The sequence below is a fragment of the Fonsecaea multimorphosa genome, assembly GCF_000836435.1.
Source record: "Fonsecaea multimorphosa CBS 102226 unplaced genomic scaffold supercont1.2, whole genome shotgun sequence".
Classification (NCBI taxonomy): Eukaryota; Fungi; Ascomycota; class Eurotiomycetes; order Chaetothyriales; family Herpotrichiellaceae; genus Fonsecaea; species Fonsecaea multimorphosa.
The window spans coordinates 732109-756005 of NW_015971636.1; the positions used below are offsets into that span (position 1 = coordinate 732109).

Genomic DNA, 23897 nt, shown 5'->3' on the forward strand with positions numbered 1-23897 from the left:
AGATGAAGACTCCATGCCATGTATCCAATGAACAGATACCAATAGAACCCGCGCTCAATAAGACGATCTGTCTCCCGCATAATGCTGCCACCAGACCCCCATGCAAGCCGCCACTACCAGGTCACACATCTTCAAGCCCTCGTCATTGATGATGAGCTTGCCCAGCTTAGCACTGTGGCCTTTGAAACCTCCTCCAGCCTTCTCACGTCCAAGATCAAGGCTCAACCGATTCTGTTCACTTGGCTTGTCGAACTGTGCTGACTCCTCCATGGAACCGTTGTTGTCACTGATCGAGAGCTGTTTTCGAGCTCGATGCGTCAAAGTTTGGAAGCTTCGCCTCCACTGTTCTTTGTTGGAGGAAACCTCCGGACGTGTAACAGACGTGTCGTTAGACAAGTCCGAAAGATGATTGGCCTGCTTCTTGTTCGGATCCTTCAACCGAAGTGATGCCCATGGCAGGTTGAAGCGTAGTTCTGCAATGTCTGCACTTACCCCTGGCATGGACGGATTTGCACCTGGGAGGAAGTGCCGACATCTTAGGCTTTTCCCATCCAGGCCATTGCCGAAAACACACGTTCCTTGCCACGGTGAGATGAAAGCGTAGGTCTGCTTCGGTCTGCGGCTGGCTGATTGGGAAGCGCCCGAAAAAGTCTCGGTGGAATAACCTCTCCTCATTGTTAGTGATGATCCGTCATCACTAGGCATGTAAGCGACCTTTCTGCGGAACCCAACGCCTCCACCAGCTTCTAACTGGACGAACTTGTTATAGCCTGGCGAGGTGAGCTCAATATCAACCTTTCGCAAAGGTGCTTCTGTAGTTTGCTGAACTATGCTACCGACGTTCCATTGACTACCAGAAGCCGGGTCTCTCCGAATCAGCGTGATTCGCAGCGTACCAGATTGCGGGTTGGCGGCCATAGACCCTGGAGGCTGAAAATTAGAATGCTGCAAACCATGGTCAAGGTCGACACTGAACGGAAATTCCTGATCAATATCTGACCGATTGTGTCCGTGAGAACCAGACAAAAGCGCTGGTTGAAGTGGCTTCCTGGCGAGTTCGAATTGCGTTTGCGCATTGTCAATGGAGCTTGGAGATGAATTCTCATCGCAATCAAGCGCCTTTGAAGGCATCAAGCGGCTGCCGAGAGGCTTGCCAGAAGTCAGAGGAGCGTTAAGATTGTCCCTGGTGTTCAGCCTGAGATGAGTGCCGCGCGCAGAATAGCGCTCTGCTTGATTCGCGGTCTTCGACTCTGGCAAGGGAGGCTGGTAATGAGGGTAGCTCTTTGGTGGAGTCGGTGGCCTCCGAGAAGCAGGATAATTCGCATGAGGCGTGGGGGGAAGAGGCTTCCTCTGTATTGGCGGGACTTCATGGCTGCGATCCTCTGTGGCCTGTGCGGCTTCCAGTGATTTCTTCAGCTCCTTATCTTCAGGCCTCTCAACATGAAGGAAATATAGACTGGACTGGACAGCCTCGATAGATATCGAGGCTTTGGTCGCTGGTTTCAGGGGCGTGAGGAACACATCTACAAAACTTCAATGTATGTCCTTCTCTTGTACAGTTCTAACCTCTCCTCACCTTTGCTGCCTGGAACCCGAACGATGTAGAGCACAAGCGATTCATGGACTTCATGAGTGGGATTCCTCGGGTAACGTGGTGGGTTTGCAAGCAAATTATTCAGCGAGGATATAGATTGAGCTTCGACGGGAGCATTCATGTGTGTTTGAGCACGTCAGACTGGTGGTCTTAGGGTCGCGACGAAAAGAATTGCGTCGATGAGTGCGAGAAGCGTCAGAGGAAAAGGTGGCAGTATGGTGTCTGGTTTGTCAGTCTTCAACCTCGTATGAAGGGAAAGGGCACTTTAGTTCACGAGGAGGATGGCTTTCATGATGGCCGATGCCTGCACAACAGACTGCGCAACAGTGAATGCGAGCCTAGGAGCCTGGGAGCCTGGGGGTGCCTCACATGTTAAAATAAACCTAAGCCTGGGTGCCTGCGCAATGTTTTGCTGATGACGCGAGGGCTGCCGGAGAAACCATGGGGAGTCGGAGGCCCACTCTGGCGCTCAGCCTCATCAGCCACAGCCTTGCTTACGCAGTACTCCCCTGATCTCGTCGAGGAATCGACAAAATAATTTACTCCGTTCTCTGTATATGCTCCCTTTCATTGATTCCTTTTTCGTTTCATGTGCAATACAAGTCGATGACCTACGTGGAAGATTGAGCCACCATGTTGCCTGAAATTGCCATGTGGACGCATGCCAGGAGTACGCGTGCCAAAGTTTCGTCTACATAGTTGAGATTGCAACATGCATTCCACCTGTTCTTGTCAGCGGTGAATCCACGGTGCACACACTAAGATAGACTCGCCTTGCGGTATGATTCCTTCCCAGGCACGCATCGAAAGTGAACGAGCGACGGCTCCAGCAGAAAGCTAGTCTGTTCAATCCAAGGACATTCCTCATGTGATATTTATTCTCCATGCACTGTAGTCAGAGCACGCTCCATGCAAGCCCCGTTGTACTTCACTTGCACTCGCCAAGGTATGCTCATTAGTTTAGCCCCAGAAATCACCAGTATACATATTTTATTGCGCAGAATTCTGTCAACATTCGACCGGTGACATGGTGCTAGCAATAAGTCTCGTCCACAGCTGAATCATCCATCATCTCCCTAACTCGCAGCCAGAAGTGAGTAGCCAAGGATCATTGAAACGTAGGAGCTCTACTACTACAGTATATATATATACACATATGTACAGTATCTCCCTAATTCGTCTGATATGATGACTTCGGATACGATCATAGTGGTTACCCAAAAGTGCGCAGGAGCTCTGAGATATGATAGTAAGCTACTGGGGGAGCAACGTCGCCCTTGGATCCAACTGAATGGGACAACAAAAAAATTCCTTCGCGGGGTTTTCTCACAAGTCCAAGTGAGTTTTTTGTTCCTGAGTGAGAAGGTTGGTGGTAGGGAAGGGATAGTTTGTCTTTGGTTCGATAGAGGTAGTTATTTCTACTCGGTGGTGGTGAAGGTTGTGTGTGCTCTTCGTGATGAAGTACTTGGCGACTCACCTTTGACCAACAAGTCCAGCGAGGTACTAGGAGCGGACGTTTCTGCAACTTGACCTTCCTATTTCAGCGTTGCGTATCCCCAGGGAGAAGCATGTTGGTAGTTTGTGTATCTGTGCATGCTTATCTCGAAGACAATCACTTCAATGGTTTGCTTTGGCAGGGTGTTTCATGACCCGGCTGCCCTCGAATTTCTATCCAGTGGCAGAATGTCGTCTTATTGCCTGGCCGCGTGCACTCTGGCATATCATCAGTATCGACAGATACATTTCTTCAGCTTGAAGGAAAGTCGACTTGGGTTGAGGTCGGCAATTCTCCGTCATGCTCCGTATGACGTCGAGCTAAGGACGCCACCCTGCAGATCCTCCACCAAAAGAGGTCTCCACCACCAGCTCGGTCCAGCCAATGATGAGCAGCCTTATAAAGCCAAGGTCCTGGGCCAGCGTCACTTGGGTCGCAAGTATCGCAGGGGTCCCTGATAATCCCCACGTTTCTCATTGAGCCAAACGCCCGCTGATCGATGTGCCGAACAGGAGGAGTGGTGACATTAGCATCAACGGGCGTCATTGCTGGAAATTCGTACTGGAATGGGCAGGGCGCAGACGCGAAGAGAGGGAGAGGGAGATAAGGGGCTGGGAGTATGCTCTCCGCCTCTGCGCAGCATCATGGATATCTGTCTGCCCTTTGCTTGCTTTGAAATCTAGAATCTCTACCCGTGAGATGCAAGAGTGACGACCCTGAAATCAAGTTCGCGTTGCGAAAAACAATATTGTTTACTGTCGCTCGGCTCGGGTGGCCAAATAGTTGCCAGGCATTTGACCTTTGCCCCGTCCCTCAACCCCATTTCTCGTCCATTTAGTTGACTGCAGGGCCTGTTTCGTTCGATCTGCTGGCAAAATGGGCGCAAGCAATGATTCCAGCCCAACCCGCAATGGCGGTTCCATCGCAATACTTGACCCCGAAAAGCATACCTCGATGGAGCACGACCATGGCTCCAACCTTGTCACTGCCTCTGGAAAAGACCCGAACGCCCTGCCACCTGTCGACCACGCCGCAGAACGACATCTGATACGCAAGCTCGACTTCTACATCATCCCGCCAACCATGTTACTCTACCTCGTCTCCTTTCTGGACAGAGTCAACATTGGCAATGCGCGGTTGTATCATATGGAAGAAGATTTGGGACTTCACGGGTCGCAGTATCAAACAGCTGTTAGCCTGTTGTTTGTGACATACATCCTCTGTGAGACTCCAAGCAATCTCGTCATCAAGAGATTGAGGCCAAGTCGGTGGATCGCGTTCATTACCTTTGCGTAGGTCCTATCCTCCAAGTTCAATTTTCATGTCATGGAGATTGAGACGCAGTTGGCCATACCAACACCGAGCAAGCGGAAAAAGGGACTCAATTGATATATTTTCCTATCTTACACTTGCCGAGGAGATGCCACGCTGACACTCTCGCTTTCTCTGCCAGATGGGGCGTTGTCGCTACTTTGACAGGCGTCGTCCAGAATTACGGAGGGTTGATTGCTTGCCGCTTGATCATGGGCGCTCTTGAGGCAGGGCTTTTTCCAGGTAACGAGTGGCTGGATCACGTCGGCGACATGAACAAGCGAACTGACTTTCACAAGGTATGACGATATATCTTACCATCTTTTACACCAAAAGGGAGATCGCGCTCAGGGTCGGCTATCTTTTTGTCTCGGCTGCCTTGGCTGGAAGTGTCGGCGGCCTTCTGGCTTACGGGATAGGCTTCATGGACGGTGTGGCGGGTCAGTCAGGATGGAGATGGATCATGATCATCGAGGGCCTTCCTAGCATTGTTTTGGGTGTTGCGGTCTATTTCTGGCTTGCTGATGCGCCAGAGACAGCATATTATCTTTCTGAAAAGGAGAAAGAGCTGATGGTTCTGCGAAAGCGGCGCCATATCGGCCATACGACGTCAGGCGACTTGCTCCACAAAGAAGACGTGATGAAAGCTCTCAAGGACTGGAAGGTGTGGATGTTTGCCTGTGGTCAATTTGGCGCCGATACCATGCTCTATGGGTATTCGACCTTTCTGCCCACCATTATCAAGGGGTTGGGGAAATGGTCGACAGCTGAGACGCAGGCACTCACGGTACCATGCTACGCGTTAGGAGCAATCACCTACTTGATTGTCGCCTGGGCATCGGACAGATTCCAGCAACGAGCGCTCGCCGTGGTGCCTTTCTGCGTGGTGAGCATTATTGGCTATGCCATACTGATGGCAGACGTGAGTTCGGGAGCCCATTATTTCGCCTGCTTTATGGTCGCAGTAGGGCTGTATGTCTCGGTTGGTATTCCTCTTGCGTGGTTGCCGTCGAGTAAGTCTCGTTCTTCTTTGATCACAACCATACAGCTGCTGAGTCTCACTGACAGATCAACCTCGATATGGCAAACGGACAACTGCGAGCGGCATTCAACTTACCGTGAGTCATCTCTTGCCTCGAGAGGATGTGTCCGAGAGAGTCATTGTTTCGGGACTCCGGTATTGTCAACAAGGCTAACTGGGAGGTTGCAGGTTGGAAACGCAGCGGGTATCATGGCACCGTTCGTAAGTTTTGAGAGTGAATTCCCTTCGAGGAACTCGACTTCTGACAAAATTCAGCTCTACAAAACCGATGAGGCTCCTCGGTATGTCCGCGGTCAAGCTGTGTCCCTCTCGATGGTTGCTATGGCCGGGGCAATATATGCCCTAATGGGAGCCTATTTCTTCGCCCGAAACAAAAATCGCCGAGCCGGGAAGGAAGATTCAAAGATCGCTGGGAAGACGGAGGAAGAAATTGCGGAAATGGGCGACGAAAACCCACGGTACATGTTTACGTACTGATGGCTAGGCCCGGCAACTGACCTTGCTGGAAGTGGCCTACTGGCGCGCAATTGAGCTCGGAAGGGTTGCTGCTTGCCATGGTGAAGACTTGTAAAGCCCACCGTCAATCCGGTCCTTGAAGACCACGGTGTCGACCGCTCTGGATTTCATTCACCCTTTGGATGAAATGATCTTGACAGACTTCGAATTCAAACGGCTGCACTGGCTCCGTGTCTGCATGTAAATGATGGTGTTGAGCCGGTTTGAGCCGGTTTTCCGTCGCTGCGAATGTCCGGCGTCTCCGCCCAATGCCGCCACTATTTCTGTCCATGAAGTCGTTCGGATATGGAGAGTGGCGGCTTGCTAGGCAATGATCAATCGATGTTATTGTCATCAAAGGCAACCTCGTTCAACATCGTTTGAGGCCGCGCAGTGGTGACCCAGTTTTTGCAAGTCGGCTGGATTGGCGGACTGACGTGTCACAAAACCCATCGAGGTTGTGATGAATAGCTAGGCACCATTGGTTGCTTCCGCCAACTGAGGAACACAGTCCACCGGTTACAGTGTTTGCACACAAAGCCTGATTTGTTGGGTCACAGGCGCCCGAGCCATTTTGTGCTGGCCTGTTGGCCTTGTCTGCCAGCTAGAGATCTGCCTCATATCTGGCAAACAGACATTGAGCCAACACAGAAGAGAGGATCTTTCCCCAGAATGGTCCAACGAATCACAAAACCGAGAATCACGGGGCGGGCGTGTGGTAATCATAGTCCCTTTAATGGGTACCACAATGTGCTCGTCTCTCTTTCGCCGTGATTCCATCGTAAGAAGTCCCCACCAACCAAGGCTCACTTTCCACACCGTTCTCAGGCATGTGCAAGACACGAGCATTTCACAGCACTGGGCACGGCTGGGTCTTCGTAAAGATGGAGGCCATTGGGCGGCGGATAGCAAGGACGAACAGGATTAGTCGGATTCGCGCGATTGGGGATTTTCGTGGGCGATTACGATCTCGATTGGCAATCCTTTGAGGAGTCGTCGATGCAAAGGCCCAAAGGGTGACCAAACGAAGCCGCAACCCCGGCAGACTCCAAAGGTGGCGATGTCTCTCCTTGCTCAGGCAAAGATCCCTGTAGACTTGTCGAATAGAACCTCCCGTGATTCGTGGTTGCTGCGATGGATCCTCTTGGAGGGAGTTGGGGCGGTGCAAGGGTATTGGCTCTGAGGCACTTTTAGGCGGCAGGACTGGGCCATTCTATTTGAATGCCTCGAATCGTGATTCGGCCAACGAAAACAGCGAGGAGGGTCGACACGAGGTACAGGCTGCAGGAGGATGGCGGCGAAGCGGATGGCGGGTTGTGGACAGGACAGCCACGGCGATGGAGGAGGCCAGCTTGCAGGGTGCAATCGTCCCCAGTCCTCTGGATCTCGTAGGGCAGAAAGAGCGGCCTCGCTCATGTTTAGCCGCAGCTTGTGCAGGAGACGAACTTTCCGAAGGCAAAAGCAAGCAGTACGAGTAGGGAGATGGGGGCGGGCTAACGAGGGCGAGAACAAAGGACTTTCTGTTGTTGTTGAATAACAAAGTGACGGTGGTCCGGGTCGAGCAGTAGTGAGAGATTGATTTCAGAATCTCGAGAGCAACAAGAACGACTCATCATCATCAGATCAGCCGTGGGGTCAAATCAATAGGTACCGTGATTTTTTGTTCTTATTATTCTTTGTTCTTGTCCCAGTCCCAACCTCGACACCATCGTCACCATCGTCACCTTGACCTCCCCCAACGGAAGAGTCTTTTATCTTTTTATCAGTCTTTACCTTTCTATTGCCCTCCGCTCATACGGAGACATACACTCATACATCCTTCCCGAACAGGTTTCCGGAGTGGTTGTCGGCGTGGTAGTGGACTTGTACACCACGTTCTTCTTGTATTCTTTTGTCACCAGTTGGGCGAATTATCACGAGCTTGGGCACCTGATTACCCGGCGAGCTCAAGCATCGAGACCCAGCCTACTTTAATACTGTGCCACCTTGACCATTGCTTGTCGACCAGTACCTCTTGTCATTCTCGCCTTTCGACTGCTATCTCTCAGCTGGGTACGTACCGAGTACTTGCCCTCGTACCTGTCAGCAAGCTTGAAACCCCCAGAAATTCCAACGGTCTTGTCTTGGTGCTTGCTTTGGGCACACCTCCTATTCGACCCCCTGGTTCAGCCTAAAAAAGAAGTGGGAAGGAAGGGAGACTCTTACTGTTTGAGGATCGCTGCCGTGAGCAGAAAAGCAGCAGATCAGTCAGCATAGGGAGCCAGGGAGCCAGGGAGCCCACCCTGCCGAAGCTCGAGGACGCCCAGCAACCAGGGTGTGACAAGTTCGCTCGCTTGGCTGAGCCCTCTGGACCTGAACGCCCACTGAGTGTTCCAGTGCCAGGCAGTGCAGCAAAGGAAGGAATCGGCGAGATTCCAAAGTTATTTGCCCCCTCCACCCCCACCACCCCCCTGGGCTTTAACTGGACTGGCTGCCCAGTGGCTGCCGCAGGCCCAGCGCACTCTCACCCATCCAACTAAAAGGCCTCACCCCGAGCCTGCATCACTCGATCAGCTCTAGACTTGTCAAGCCCCCCTCGAGCCCTCGCAATTATTGCCGAAAAGCACAAGACAAGCTCAAAACCCAAAGGCCTAGTCCTCAATCTTCCGAGACCACCAAAGTCCATTATTATTATTGTCAAAGACACCCCCGGCTAAGGCTCGCATCGTCAACCCGAGACCGTTCCCCCGTCGCCCGCTAAAACAAAGCTATCCCAAACCATACCAAAACCATTCTCCCCCCAAGAGAACGCGTCGGCATCTTCCACCCACCTGCACTTGATCCAAACAACTGCACTTCCTCCTCACAAATTCACTTGTAACTCATTATTCTTTCAGTTACACCTTGGTGTGTCCGTGTATCAACTGGGACTTCCTCGACACGACACGACACGACACGCACTCCTGCGACGCGACAATGTCGCCTGTCGTCTATCCCTACACCGTCACAAACAGCTACAAAGGGTATGTTATCGTCACTGGTACGGACACCCCTGCAGTGATCATGGACTAACTTAGTTTCTCTTCATCAGGGGCCTTTTCATGCGTACGTACAGCCGCAACGTGCGGCGTGCCTGGGATGGCGAAGACTATCGTCCACCGAAGCGCCTTTGCCTCAACGACGCCTGGAACGCGCCCTCAGCCGTAGCTTCCAACGAAAACACAACCCACCCTCTTGATCTCGAAGATAGCCTGGAACGCGCCATTCGAGAAACAAGTGTCGCGGCTCTGTCTTCTTCCCCTTCTCGGAAGAACAGTACAATCTTTTCTGCAGAGTCTCACGAAGACGACTTGGGCTCCAGTACCATCACCCCACCCTCCTCACCACCACCTGGCCTGCAATTGACACCGCCCAATGTCAAGGCTCGGAAGCCTACATTCTCGTTTCTCGACAAGCCCAAGAAGGAGAAGAAGGATCTGAAAAGCGCAAAGAGGAAACGCGATGAGCAGGCAAGCGGCTCGAGTGCGCCTGGCAGTACGCGTCACGACTCTGAGCCTCTGTCAGAGATTTTCAACTCCAGCACACGCGCTCAAAGCACGCAGCCATTGAACAACGAGACACCTTCCCAGCCGGCTGCAGAAAGGACGCCCGTGGTGCGCCCAACAATACAGGTCCCGAAGCCCGCGCCACCAAAACAGAAGCTCGTCCAAACAATACTCGATTTGGGTCAACCTCTTGTTCCCACAACATGTCCGCAATGTCAAATGTCTTATACTCCTTCACTACCAGAAGATACCCAGTTACACAACATGTACCACAACCGAGATAGCTCCGGGATCGAACTTGGAAAAGCATTCCTTAAGTCGGCAATGCGGTGGTGCTATCAAGTCTCACACATCCCCGGCAGCGTTGTTGTGGTGGATCGAAAGATGGCACTCCCCAGTCGACGAGTGGTCCAAAAGGTGCTGGGGATTGTCAACAAGGAGCTCGGCAGCGTGGATATCAAAGAGGAGGAGTTGTGGAGCCAGCGCGTTCCGGATGGAGACAAGGACGAGGAGTCGGGTGGCCGCAAGTGTGACAGATTCAAGGCCTTCTTGCACATTATCGACGACAAATGTGTCGGCATTTGCCTGGCAGAGCGAATCACCAAAGCCCATCGGGTCCTGCCGTGCGAGACCGCTACCAGCGAGACGATACCACTAAATGCTCATTTCCATCCTGCTGGGCCTGCTTCGCCTGCAGCGACCGAGATGAATGAGGAGGAGAATAACCAGATGGCGCAGAAACCGCAAATTCCCACCCCAATTGCGAGTCCCACCTCCTCGTCGCATCCGTCCAGCATCAGCATTTCCGAGGAGACATTTCCAGCGGTGGTGGGTGTCAGTCGTATTTGGACGAGCAAGGCTTTCCGTCACAAGGGCATCGCAAACAATCTTCTGGAGTGTGTTATGAATCAATTTATCTACGGTATGGAAATTGATCCAGCGCAAGTGGCGTTCAGTCAACCTACAGAAAGCGGTGCGGGCCTGGCAAGAGCATGGTTTGGGGACGACGATGGTTGGAATGTTTACAGAGAAGATTGAATTCGACACTTGTGTTAATGTGATGAACAGAGACTTTAGCAGAGGGGAGGAAGCATTGCACTTTTATGGGACGGCTCACGCCAAAATGAGAGCGGATGGTACAGCGTTGGATTTCAATCATGGATTCCAGGTGGGTTGGTATATGGACAATGTCTGGATAGGCCAGGAGTCCCCTGGGTGGTGTACATCAGAATGCGCGTGTTATCATCAGCGAGAGACGGGCCTTGCTTTGAGAGAAGTGGCTGGCGGAGTCGCTTGCGAGGAGACCCTGCCTGGTGCTCGAGTTTACAGGCTCCGAGATCAACAATCAGATATCAAGTGGTAGCTGGACTAGTCTCAGTTTCCAGATGTATGAGTATGAGTGTGCTATGTAGGTTGTTGGAGTGAATGCCGACGGCCCTGGATGAGGCATTTTCCGCCACCCTCTCGCTCTATTACTGACTCGTAAGTCGAGTCCGAGCAGCCCTTCCAGCTCCGTTCTGGCTCACTTCTCCAATGAGGCGTCCAAGGAAGACATTTCGCCGGTTTGCGCTACACCGATGCCGCCTTGGGACTCGTACAAGTAGTTCTTTCTCGAAGACAACGCCTGGTTGCTATTGGCTGCCAAGTTCCTGACTGGTCGAGCATCATCATCCCAACTTCACCCCGTCAGTTTCTAGTGCAGAACCATTCCAGCCCAGCCACTACCTCACTCCAACGACTTTACCTTTGAAGGACTCGGGAAGCACTGCATTGGATTCAGCCCGATGGAGCAGCCTAGTTTTCAGGCTGCAATGATGTTTGGTCAATTGCCCAAGGCGAAGGGGTGGGGATTTTCAGCTAAGCTGCGCACGAGTACCTCGTATGTGCGCCCGGCCTCAGCCTCACCGGTCACCGTGAGTCAAATAATTGTTTCGCCGTCTGGAAAATGTGCAGGTTGTGGATTCTGAGGGTTTCAACTGACCTCTCCGTCCGTGGGTCAGATTCTCAGGCTCGGGCATGGTCGAATCAGACAGGATCGGGGCGGTTTGAAAAGTACTGGCAAAACAAACCAAGTTCTTGCTCGTCGATCGAGGCGAAGGACTCCTCTCTTGCACGCTGTGCCTTTCCAGTCGCGCCCAAGGATTTTCGCATATGCAGCCTGTTCCATGAGATCTTGCAGGAATGTCCACTCCTCAATGGCACTTGTCTATATCACAGGTAGGAGCCTGGAGGAAACCTCTTGACGCGTTAGTTGATGAAATTGCTATTCACAAATTCACCGATTTTGATTCACCACATGGGAGACCAAGGCACGGGAGAGCAACCTATCAGGCACAATGTGGTCTATTGGCGAGACTGGACTGGCCAACATTTTGGCACCGTGCAGAGTGTCTACCATAGGGCCCAGCTCTAGGCAGGGCATGGTGTGATAATAGGCCCAATCTTTCCTCTGGGCGTTGGATATGCCGTCGCTGTACCGCTTCGATGGAGCAGGCCGGTCATCGCAGGTGGGTGTACTCCCACAAACCTCAACCCGAACTACTTGCAGAAAGTGTCAACATGAGAGCGGTTGCATGCCGCAAACCTTTCCAATCCTAAAAACCCTCGTTGGCTGGTTGGAAAGGGAATTTGGATTCGACTCATTGTGGGGGACCATCTACAAGTACAGTCTACTAGCTCACAAAACAGGCACCGGTGACTCTACCCACGCTGGGCCTGATCTGCTCCGCGAGGAACCGCCTTGTGCCTCGCGGGCAGCCTCATCCAGGTCTTACCGGCCCATGCGTGTGGTTACCTATTCGAGGCTTGCCAGGCAAAAAGACCGATAGCAGGAGTAGGGCTCTGTCAGGACATCCTTGTGGAATCGTCCCTGTGCTGTCCTTGATGTTTTGGCACGACATTCGACCCCCTATCACGACCCGCAACGAGCACCATTTGAGGCTCCGCTCCAGCCACTTGAGCTTCGTGCCTGGTCTAGAGGGTAGGTATGGTGGCAAAGATATCTGTCACAGATCGTGACTCTAGCAATGACTGGATCACTCTTGTTGGGACTCGTTGTTGTCACAGGATGCCTCCCCGAGACGTCGGAACCACCATCCGGTCCGAGAGGGTATTTCTTGTCTCGACCTACTCGCCACTGAAGTCAGCAGGCAACCATTACAAATCGTAAAACATGTTCCCTGGGGCCTTCAAACAGATAAGATGAGTTTCTGGACTGTCAATACTACCTCAAACGGTCTGTTTACAACCCCGGAGATTTTGACGCTGCTCACATCCGGAACCGAGGACTACACACATGGCAAGTTCAGCAAGAACTTCTGTTCCGACCTCACTGAGAAGCATTTCTGCCGACCTATCTCCGAAGGACGTAGAGGCTCTTGGTTACTGCCAATACATAATAGTAAAGAGTTGGGACGAGTCGAGATACCCACACTCCCTTCACGCCTTTCGGCACAGAGTTGCCAGACTGGTCCCTGCTTCGTACCAGCTGCCGTGCTCGATATCTACAAGTACCCATATACTAGGTAAGTGTGGTTGATGTATAAACGTGATGGTCCAAATGTGAGTGGCAAACTCCCAGCAAGCGAAGAAAGATTGACTATTCTGCAAAATGACAATGACCTTGGAATGACAGTGGCAAACCCCGTGGTCTTGTGCATTTGCAATCACAATAGTGTCGCCCCTTTCCTGTCCTCGCCACTGGGGGCAGCGGAACCGCTCTCGTCACTTGGCAAAGTACCTACTACGTCTGCTGCTGTCTAAAGAGTCCTGGTTCTGTTTGAGGCAAACAAAGAATCGACACGCAACGACCCCGAAGGGTCTGTCAATCTATGCCTGCTCCTCGCTTCGTCCAAATTCCCCAAGGAATGGCAGTGGCTTTGTTTCCGGGCATTCGGGCGGCTGATCCCTTCCCGTGCCTTTTGTGCGGACTTCCTGGGTGAATGGGGTTTGGTTCGTCTTACTCCAAAGGACGAATGCGGCTGCTTTGCGCTTTCGGTTGCACGCATGCCCGCGCGGCATTCTCTCTCTTCCTTTCTTTTACCTCAGATCAGTTTCGTTGGCGCCTCATCGGTCGGCCAAACCAGTCTAACCCGAAGTTCCAAACCTTCGGCATCCCATTGGCCACCGATGCTTGTGCAGCTAGTACATTTAAGGAACTAGCCTCCTGAAACGGCATAGTCAACTCTGGCCAGTCGCAACAGGGCAACGATACCCCTGAGCCCGGTATACGCCTGCTCGGCGCTGGAATGTTGATACGCGATATCTCAGAGAGCATTTATCCATATAAGCGCCTGACCGAGGATCGCAAAGGCGGAAACGGAGCGTCACAGCCTGGCGCTGCGGCTGGTGGAGCGAAGACTTTTTTGACTCCAGTCTCCAACTCGACCGTGCCGAGTCCTGAAAGGGGCAGCGTGGGTAGGCATGAGACCCGCCAGCGACAGGGCGTAGATACGCAATCATGCTTGTCACACCGCTCTTCTTTGGAAAGAGTCTTCAGGCATCCCTGAGGCTCGGAGATTAATACTTCCTTAGACACCAGGCCTTCGAGTACAACAGTAGAATGGGCTAAGCTCAAATGCGGGAGAGCCATCTGCTGCTATCGATGATGAATCGCCGCTGCTACTCGTGTCAGATTCTGATAGGTACCGAATGAGAGGATTCATAAGAGCCTGGATAGTCTCTCGGTCTTGTAACGGCATCCGAATAGAGGCATCATCTTCTCGGCCGCCTGGAATGGTGCCCCGTGTGTAGATATCCTGGGATCGGGAGATCTCGTGCAAATCACCCAGATGCTCCCTGTTTCTATCTGCGCAGGCCAGTAGATGGTACAAGGCGCCAAATATCGTCCTGGAATCTGGCTCGGAGTGCGGCGCCGTCGTTTCAAGATCAAAGCATACGCGGTCAGATGAGCGCGTGCTCGCACACCTCAAGGACTCCCAGCGTGCTGCCACGATGCAAGACCAGTATAGTATAGGTTGGGGATAGTGTGGTCGATGGAGCCCTAGTGTCAACGCCATACGACAAGCGGATGCTGTCATCATGGACTGTTGAGAGAATCGGGGCGAGGCAAGCAGCAGCAGAATGGACTGTAAGGTTGACATTGTTGGGAAGGAGAGCAGCTCATAGGCATCGAAGCATTGGTGAATGGACCGAGAGATGTCTTCAACAAGCGCAGTTGCAGAGCTGCCGGCGAGGTGAGCGGACACTAGGCAGACTGATCGGAGCAAGAGCGGAGAAGTATAGGGCTCCTGATTCAAGTCTCTTTCCTGAACAAGTGGCCAGTGAGGCGCAATGGTGGAGAAGTATCTTGTTTTCGACAACCAGTCAGAAAATTTTGACAGAGGTCTATTGTCCTGAACAAAGAACCTCGTACATACCTGTCAAGCAGAGTGGCTACAACCGCCGAAGTTGCTGAAGGGAGGTCGACTTTCCATGGCACCTGATCTCCATCGTGGTCATTGTGAATGGCTCGATGCGAGGTAGTCGACTGCTGATCCTGGTCGAATACACATTCTGAGCCCTTGGAAAGGCAGGTTCGGCAGGGAAATCCGCCTTCGCAACTTTGCAGCATGGTGAGTGTAGGGTTTCGGCCAACATCCGATCTATGTCCCTGGACTTACCGTCGCTTGGATGCCCGACATTGTTGACAGGCTCTGCCCGTTCTCAAGCGCTTCATCGCCCTTTCAGCTTCATCGAACAAGCGCAGCGGTACCGATGCCAGCTAAAGGTGGAAACCATGGACAACACTGAATACGGATGGATTCTGAAGACCGAGTAGAATCTTGCTTGCGGAACTCGGGTCAAACTGGAAGGGGGCTGGATAATAATAATTACCTAGGTAGGGGGGCGTTGCCCCAAGGCCACTATCCCCTAAATGGAGGCATACCTACCTAGGTACCTAGGTAGGCATGTAGCCCTTAAGCACATACCTAATATCAACACCCTATCTACCAGCTCGCTGGGTACCTAGGTACCTAGGTACCTGGGTACTAACAGGTTTCCCGCTGGTGCCGCCTTCCCTCCTTGTGCGTGGTATCAGCATCCCCACCACTGCATGCAGGCTCAACTGACCCTAAGCCATGTCTACCTGGCTAATACTTGTAACCTCCATCATCGCCATCCATGCTTCCTTCTTGCACCTGGCCAACAGCATCAAAGATTCTGACCGCGAATTCCCTCTATCCTTGGGTCCATGGCCAACCACATTTGCGATAACTGCCGCAGGTACGTCGAGTTTGCTCAACTTGAAATCTGTGTACTGAATGCCTGCCTCCAGGCTCAGGTTGAAATGTCAGTTTGAACATCCTCCGTATTTTACCCTCTGTTGCACTCGATGTCGACAGTACAGTCTTTCGTCCGAGTTCGAGGGCATTCCCTGGCCAGCTCGGGCTCAGCGAACTTTCATGTCCTCCACGCCCAAGGGGTTTTCTCGAAAGGTCTTTTGGGGCCCTTCGAGCAATGCCGGCGGGCATCCCATGGACCTGCACACGCCAAAGGAACCGCCTCCTGAGCCGGCCATGTTCCAGGTCCAGCAACCCCTCAAGTCTTCTAGGCCGACGACAGACGACGAGACAACAACGTTGGAACTCAGTCCAAATGTCAAGGCACACCTCTATCTCGTCTTCTTCGAGCACATACAGCCGGTGTTTCCTGTTGTCACTCACGCCAGCTTGCGACACTTCCCTGCCACCCCGCTGTTGGAAAGTGTGATACTCGGTATAGCGGCACGCCATCATCTTGCCATCGCTTCTTGGAGGGACTATGTTCACATACAGAAGGTCATTGTCCATGAGCTCAAGGCTCTCTTCAGTACACGGCAACGATATCAGCCCCAGATTCAAACAGTACAAGCGCTCCTGCTCGCGTTGATAAAATTTGAACTCGTTACACACGGTCACGGTGACATCATGTCCACCGGACTAAGACTCGGACTACTCTGCAAAATGGCAAGGGATTTGGGCCTAGACAAGAAATCCTCGGCCGTGACGGCTGATGGCGAACTTCTCAACGTCGTGTTATGGAAGGCCTGCATGTTTGAAGATGCGATTATATCGGCTATGATGGGGCAACCGCTCAATATCGTCGTCTCGCCCAAAGAAACTACGGGGCTGCCGAGCGACTCCAGCTTCTCAGGAGGCACATTTTTTGATGATGCTGTGGATGCTTCGCACTGTCTCCGATCACTGCTAAGAGCAGTCTATGCAAGCCGACCTGTCGATGCGAATATTGTGCAGAACTGCGAACATGTTCTCAAACAGATACATCGCTATGGAATAGACCTGGATTTCCGACAGAGCCACCATTCCGAAAGAGAGCATCAAGCCCTTTGTATGTTACACCATAACAACAGACTACTTTTTGTACTCGGACTTGCCTCCTTGACAAACACGTCAAGCCACTCCAAAGAACTTTCCCTGATTCTAGCACGGGAGGCTGCTTCGACCATTCCAGAAGCCTGCCAGACGCTTTTGTGGTTCAGCGTCGAATTTTATCTCGAGATGGCTTCTCGAATACCTCAATTACTATACTGCGCTTCAAGAGCCTTGATGCTTGTTGTCGATGTCCTCCTGGAGACTCAAAGGACACAAGGCTCTCCAAAGGACTTTATCCAAGAGCTCGAGAATGCTATTGCATCAGCCACATTATTGAAGGACTTTCTACTCAAAGACACCTCATGGGGAGCGCACTGGTCCCAAGGCCATACACTTGCAGCTGTTCTTGCTCGGCTTCACCAAACGGACTGTCAGCATCGGCGTATACCGCTTGAGCTGACGAACGTTATGCGTCTTCGAACACTTGACCAGAGCGAAACTAACGACAACGGGGTCTTGGACGCTTTGCGAAATGCCCATGAAGTCTTCAACAGCGATGAATTCATCAACAACGTCCTTTTCAACTCCACAGACTGGGATTCCGTCTTGATGCAATACGAAGAGAGCTATCCTCAGCCCATCTGGTGATCTGGATTTTGTACTCTGAGAAATTCCTTCTCTGTGAAGGTGTTTTATGCTGGCACGCCACTGATTTATGGTACTGGGCCTTTTCACGTCGACACCAGCTGAATCCTGAAGCCAAATCTTCAAGCAGCCTTGGTATGCTCCGAATGGATTGCCACGACCTCTTTGGTGTCCTCGTTAAGCTCAGCAGTTGTGATGACGCCGTTTCTTTCATACTCGACGTGACCACGGCACTGGTAAGTGCTGAATTCTTTCACCGACACACCCTAGCGCGTTGTCAGCAAACCACCCATGGCATGTATGTATGCAGACTCACATTCAAAAACAGCTCATCAAGCTGCTCGAGGGAACGGCCTTTGGTCTCTGGAAGGAAAAACAGAGCCCAGACGAAACCGAACAAGCATGTGACTCCAAAAATGAAACCGACCTGGGCCCCATGTTAGGATATACAATACCAACTCTTGTGTTGAACGAACCTTTGCACCGAGATCGGCCGCTGTCGGATTGATCAGATAAGGCAACACCACTGCTATGAGCAGAGTGCCAGCCCACGAGACTGCAGAACCTAGGGCCTGGGTACGGGAGCGCATCACGTTGGATCCAATCTCTGATGCAACGATCCATGCCACAGGGCCCCAAGACCACGTGAAGAAGAAAGCGTACAGACAACTAAATGCCACTAAGCATCTTGCCGCAGCGACACTGTTGGGTGCAACAGTTCCAACAATTGCGAAAGTGAACATGCATATGGTCTCGGCAGCAGCGCCCCACAGAAGGATAGTTCTTCTACCAAGAAAGTGAACCGAGGGAAACATCGCGATGATACCTGCCAGTTGACAGACTTGAGAGATGATACTGACAACAAATGCGTTGGAGATGCCAGAGACCGAGTAGAAGTATGTCCCGTACCTGTATTGGTGTGAGCGTCGGATTGTCACATGATACAAGGCTAAGTCATGGTAGAATTACCCGTTGATGAAGCTGATACCTGACAAGACTTGCCACAAAAGAAGACCACAGGCGATATGAGTGCGGCGTCTATCACTGCCCCGGAACGCGTCCAAGAAAGAGCTGGAACCCTCAAGCTCCTGCTCGAGTCTGATATGTTTGGCGATGTCGTCTACATCAGCGTGGATTTGATGCTCTGGATATGTCTTTCCACGAAGCCTCCGGATGGACCTGGCACTTTCTTCCACCTTACCGACCGAGAGCAGCCAACCTGATGCAAGGTCAGCCAAATCGTCCGGCCAGGAAATTTGGAGGTACATACGTGGGCTCTCTGGAAAGAAGGAAGCAAACACAATCAGAATGGTGGGAAAGATGAGCTGTGTGATCAGTGGAATTCTGTATGCCCATCTTGTCGACATCTTGTAAGTCCCTTGGTTGATGCAGGACCCTATGAGCTGACCAATATTGATACCGGTCTGGTACAAAGCGATCATCATTCCTCGCATTTGTGTTGGAGCAACCTCAGCTTGATAAATGGGGACGAAACTAGAACAGAATCCGACGTTAGCAGTCCGCTGGTACCAGTCAAGAGCCACTTCCAGCAGAGTCGGAAGACGCAACCACTCTTGACAAGGGATGGTAAATCATTCTCACTTTGACGCATAACCGATGCCAGCTATCAATGTTTGTTAGTTGATCTCGCCATTAACCAGAGAAAGCCTTACCTCCAGCGAAGAAGCGACCAAGGAGTAAACCCCATACATGAGGGACCGAGATCTGGAAAATGACACCGACAACAGCGACAAGCCCCATCCATATCAGACCAACTCTTCGACCATATTTCGTGCCAATGGGACCTGCCGAGATGGAAGCAAGTATGGCTCCAACAAGCAATACAGCATTCAAGGAGGTTTGTATTCGAGTTCGAATGTTGTATGAGTCCGTTCCTTCGTCAAAGTATCCATAGTCTTTCAGGAAGCTTTTGGTTTTCAGTACTGCAAACCTGCAGGGCCCAAGACACTGACCTGACCATGGCCTGGAAGCCACCAAGTTCGCCGCTATCGATGCCGAAGAGAAGAGAACCGCACATCACGAAGCAGCATATCAGAATGGTCCTGATTTTGCTCCCCAACGAGGACGCCATCGCGTCGGTGGGTTCTGTGGTGCTCATTGTCGAAGTCCAGGTGAGCTCTTGGTGCTCCTTGTCGTATGCTCTGTTGCACGTCCAGCTGTAGGGATCTCGGAACTTTTATACAGCGGCTTCTGCGGGCGAGCAACCAGAGAAAAATCGTGAGTATTTAGTTGTTCTGGCCACGGCTCGTCGGCGATGAGCCGCAAGAGACTGACCAATGCCGTCTCCTTCCCCGGGTTTACCCCGTCTCAGGCGGGGTGGCTACGCCTTTTACGACCAACCTTGGTGGGTTCTTGGTGATTGCTTGACCACTTTGGAGCTCTTACCTCAAGCACTTGCGGTACCTCGCCGACCAACCGCAGAGTGCTCGCCAATGGGTGTCACTTCCTCAGAACCGAGTTGCTCTGCCGATGTCGATGCGTGCGGTGCGCCGGTGGGAAAGGGTTTTGCGACCACGTACTCTTGTCGCGGTTTACTGGCGACGAGCCGCAACCCATACAGAGTCTTACCGGTGGCCTACCATTGCAAGGACTGAATACTTTAGAGGGATATGTACTCACAGTGGTAAGTTGCACTGCCAGCGAGTAAGGAAAAGGCCCTTCTGTGAATCATCCTGTCTTTCTTTGTCGGAGCAGAGACTGAGGCGGTTCGCCTTATTTCCCTTTTGTACCGCTGAAGACAATATTGACAGGAGATACGAGCTATGGAGAACATATCACTTGACAATTTTGGAGAAAACTTCAGCTTCCGGGCCGAGAACGTACACATCAATGGCTTCGTATCGAAGCAGGGTGTGGCGAACTTTCTGGGAATCCCTTATGCCCAATTTCCAGCTCGATTCCGAACAGCGAGGCTGATCGATCTTGGTCTCCTCCGAGGACAGCTGGATGCGTCACGATATGGGCCTCGCTGCCCGCAAAAGACCGACAATATCCACCCCATGATGCATCATATGTTTGAGAAACTGTCAATGTCTCAGAGGTGCGACGAGACCACTTGCCTGCACCTCAATATATATACTCCACCACTGTCGGTAGGCGTCCCAGAGCACTCAGATTTACCGGTCTTTATGTGGATCCATGGAGGAGGGTTCAATAACGGGGACAACACGACCGAGTTTAGTGGGTTTCATCGACCTGACTTCCCGACTAGCAATATGTGCTGACCAGAATTCAGATGGTAACCACCTTGTGAGAAGGTCAATGGATCTTGGAAGGCCAATCATCATTGTGACGCTCAATTACCGCCTTAATGTTTTTGGCTTCTTGAGCTCGAAAGAGCTTGTACAAGAAGCAATATCTCTTGGTGAGACACCGGTTCTGAATCAAGGACTGAATGACCAGCGTATTGGCCTTGAATGGATCCAAAGGTCAATCCACCATTTTGGTGGAGACCCGTCAAAGGTCACTATATCCGGCGAGTCTGCAGGAGCTGCATCGATCTTCTGCCATCTGAGAGGCGGCCACGCGCTCTTCCAGCAAGCTTTGATTCAGTCGAGTCCTAGGCCTCGTTTGAGGACGCTTGAGGAGGCACAAGCTGTGTTCGATCAACTTGCCCGATCCGCAGGTATAGCAAGCCATGCGACAAGCACTGAAAAACTGGCTGGCTTGCGGGCCTTGTCCCCAGACCAGCTTCTTGAACTGTTCGACGGCAGCGTTTCGCTGCCTCTTGAGGACTCCAGTTGGTTTGAGCATGAGGATCAGCACAGAAAAAGCGGGCCAACAGCCTCTTGGGGCGATATGCCCAAATGGTGCTCGAGGATCATCATGGGCCACACAAAGGACGAAGCAGCACTCTTTCTGACACCTTTTCAGAATCTGCCGGATGCGGCGCTTGTCGAATATGCGCGCAAGCTTGTACCGGGAATCGAGGATGACGCTCTTTTCTCCAAGGGCAAAAGCGCTCTGCAGACACTTACTGAATGGGCGACTGAGGAAACATTCGTCAAGCCGACAATGGAAATGCTCTCGGAGGCGGCTGATCAGGGCACCACAGTATATGCATATGAAATTTCCGTCGTTGACCCCTTTCCAGGTCCACTTCATGGGTACTCGTGGCACTCTTTTGGTGTACCACTGACCTTTTATGAGCCTCCGGGACGTGTCCACGCTCACATCGCAGCGACGCAGGATAAGATGTCTACAGCCCACATTGACTTCATCCATGGTCTTGAGCCATGGGTGGCGTTTAATGTGGGAAGGCTAAAGATGCGCTGGGATGGAGAGCAGACGCGCTTAGAGGACACTTCGGTGGTGGGGAGGGGAGAGGGAAAGGACAAGGGACTGGACATGCCATGCAGGACGTCTGCAGAGACAGGGCAAGGGATTATTGCCGCGGCCTTGAAGATGCAGACGTCTTAGTTCGGGTCATGCGGTGGTGCTGTCCTACTCGTACTTGACCCTTGAAGGGGTTGGTTTCTCTGCTGTGTTGAAGAGGAGAACGCCCTTTGTCCAAGAGGTGCATCCACACCCTTCTTACTTTGCTGAGTATATGTAGTCTTTCAGGTTGATCCATAGACAATCCAATATTTTTCGTCACTGATATGCTGTATGCATCTGGCTATCCGCTGGTCAAACCCCTCTCGGCCCGATAGACTGACTGTCACATGAGCAGGGTGAGCAGCCTTGCCGGTGCAGCCTTGTTGGGTCGAGCTTGGAATCTGGCTGACATGGAGAGGAAGACAGTGACCAGGCTTTCGTAGTCCAGACTTTTCCCATCATCTGTATTGCATTTCTGATACTTTGCAGGACTGTGCCTATTTAGATGTTCTACTTGCTTCAACCCTTCGACGCACGGGGTGCTTGTTGTGTTGGATGTTCTACGAACTTTACCCAACATGTGGTGGAAAATATATTTTTTGGCGATTTTTTATTTTTAATGCCCTCCACCTCCAACAACCAAATTCAACAGACCTACAACGAAACAATCAACCACCAATTCGATCCGACGCGTCCTCTCCTTGTACAGCCCAGTCCCATCCCATGTATGATCCCAGACATGAGCACACACCCCCATGGTGCATGCACAGGCGTGTCAAATATTCCCCAATTCGTCCCCCTCGGTCCATGAACGGGTTTTGATCATATGAAAGAGCTCTCGAGGTCCTTTTTTTTTTTTGGACGTAACGCCCCGATGAAAGTGGACAAATAGGTTCTACCTACCAGGTTAGCAGTGAAGTTGTAGAAATGTTTGTCGTCCGTCATCTTTCATCATCATCATCGATCTACGGAAGAGCTACCTAGGTACCTACCTAGCACCTTGGGGGCGGTCAACCTGTAAAGCACCGCCAACAACAAAGAGGGTTGATCGGATGAAATGTCAGTAAAGTGAAGGCGCACCCCCGGGTAGAGGCTTAATGTCGCTCGCCATTGTCGTCTGTCTGTCGTATCTAGGACCATGCCGTCCATCGCACTGGATATGCATTCTGACCGGTCGTGCATGAGAAATAGTGGTGCCGGCATTTCCGGCCGTAGCTGCAGCGGACGGTGCGCGACCTCGAGCTCGACCTCAAACCTCGTAGGCTACGAACAGAAGGATAGAGGTTCTCGCGTGAACGGGAGTCTACCTTCGCAGTCATTCACCACGAAGTGTACAATATCAGCTCACACGAAGAGGTCTTGCGTAATGCAGATCGGACCCAGAGGACGAACCTCAATCCCATGACCCGTGGCACGAGTGTACCTGGCCAGTGACATACTATGCTACCTATATCACTTACACATGCAGCGGCCTTTGCGGCCGACTACCCGGCCCTACCCTATGAACAATCCCCCCAGCATGAGAAAAGAGAAAGAGCCACAGAGACATCATTGAATGAATCCCGCCCAGCCAAGTGGGGAAGAGACCCGAGTCCTCCCAATTGGCCCCAATATGCGTCCTCCAAGGCAAAGGAATGCACGTAGGGGTGGACAGCATGACAGTCAAGTCAAGCAAGCTTGTCTCCAAGGAAGTTGACGTTTGCCGTGGAAGGAGACTGCAGAGGAGCAAGCTGCAGCTGGACCGTGATCCCCGGTAGAGAATTTCAGTCGAGGGAGACGCGGACGGAGTACAATTCGGCTTGAAGGAGGAACTTGTCCCCAGCTTGCCTCCGAGACTACATACAAGCCGTCCTCGCCTGATGCGACGTATGTTACGCGTTGGAATGAGGGGTCTGCTAGGGGAGATGATTCAATGGAAGAGCTGGGCCACCAGTTCACAGAGATTTGTTTCCTCCCTGCCTTCGACCCAGGATGCTCCTCCGGCGTAAAGCGAGAGTGCTTCACGGGCAGAGGTAGATCAAACAGAGACATGGGGTATGTTACTCATGAATTTGGCTTCGCATCAGGACAGGCGAGCTGTGTGCCCACTGGCTGCCTAACGTTCCGTATTTTCTGATTTTGTACAATGCATTCCCGCGAA

General features: G+C 52.0%; 6 protein-coding genes across 6 annotated transcripts; 4 read left to right on the forward strand and 2 right to left on the reverse strand.

Annotated features, from left to right (window-relative positions):
* Positions 1–54: 54 nt before the first annotated feature.
* Positions 55–1715, reverse strand: Z520_01208 (uncharacterized protein; the record flags this gene model as incomplete). Its single annotated transcript, XM_016771726.1, has 2 exons — positions 55–1523; positions 1577–1715. The coding sequence occupies 2 exons, from the start codon at positions 1713–1715 to the stop codon at positions 55–57; spliced, it is 1608 nt and encodes a 535-aa protein (XP_016636865.1).
* A 2250-nt stretch (positions 1716–3965) lies between these two features.
* Z520_01209 (uncharacterized protein) lies at positions 3966–5919 on the forward strand (the record flags this gene model as incomplete). Its single annotated transcript, XM_016771727.1, has 6 exons — positions 3966–4381; positions 4543–4643; positions 4700–5413; positions 5469–5518; positions 5611–5643; positions 5698–5919. The coding sequence occupies 6 exons, from the start codon at positions 3966–3968 to the stop codon at positions 5917–5919; spliced, it is 1536 nt and encodes a 511-aa protein (XP_016636866.1).
* A 2973-nt stretch (positions 5920–8892) lies between these two features.
* Positions 8893–10499, forward strand: Z520_01210 (uncharacterized protein; the record flags this gene model as incomplete). The annotated part of the gene is made up of 2 exons (XM_016771728.1): positions 8893–8939; positions 9008–10499. The coding sequence occupies 2 exons, from the start codon at positions 8893–8895 to the stop codon at positions 10497–10499; spliced, it is 1539 nt and encodes a 512-aa protein (XP_016636867.1).
* Positions 10500–15654: 5155 nt separating this feature from the next.
* Positions 15655–17422, forward strand: Z520_01211 (uncharacterized protein; the record flags this gene model as incomplete). The annotated part of the gene is made up of 2 exons (XM_016771729.1): positions 15655–15686; positions 15739–17422. 2 exons carry the CDS (start codon positions 15655–15657, stop codon positions 17420–17422), a joined length of 1716 nt encoding a protein of 571 aa, XP_016636868.1.
* A 119-nt stretch (positions 17423–17541) lies between these two features.
* Positions 17542–19538, reverse strand: Z520_01212 (uncharacterized protein; the record flags this gene model as incomplete). Its single annotated transcript, XM_016771730.1, has 7 exons — positions 17542–17685; positions 17736–17846; positions 17896–18328; positions 18389–18638; positions 18690–18962; positions 19093–19346; positions 19393–19538. 7 exons carry the CDS (start codon positions 19536–19538, stop codon positions 17542–17544), a joined length of 1611 nt encoding a protein of 536 aa, XP_016636869.1.
* Positions 19539–20202: 664 nt separating this feature from the next.
* On the forward strand, positions 20203–21859 carry Z520_01213 (uncharacterized protein; the record flags this gene model as incomplete). Its single annotated transcript, XM_016771731.1, has 2 exons — positions 20203–20620; positions 20676–21859. 2 exons carry the CDS (start codon positions 20203–20205, stop codon positions 21857–21859), a joined length of 1602 nt encoding a protein of 533 aa, XP_016636870.1.
* Positions 21860–23897: the final 2038 nt, after the last annotated feature.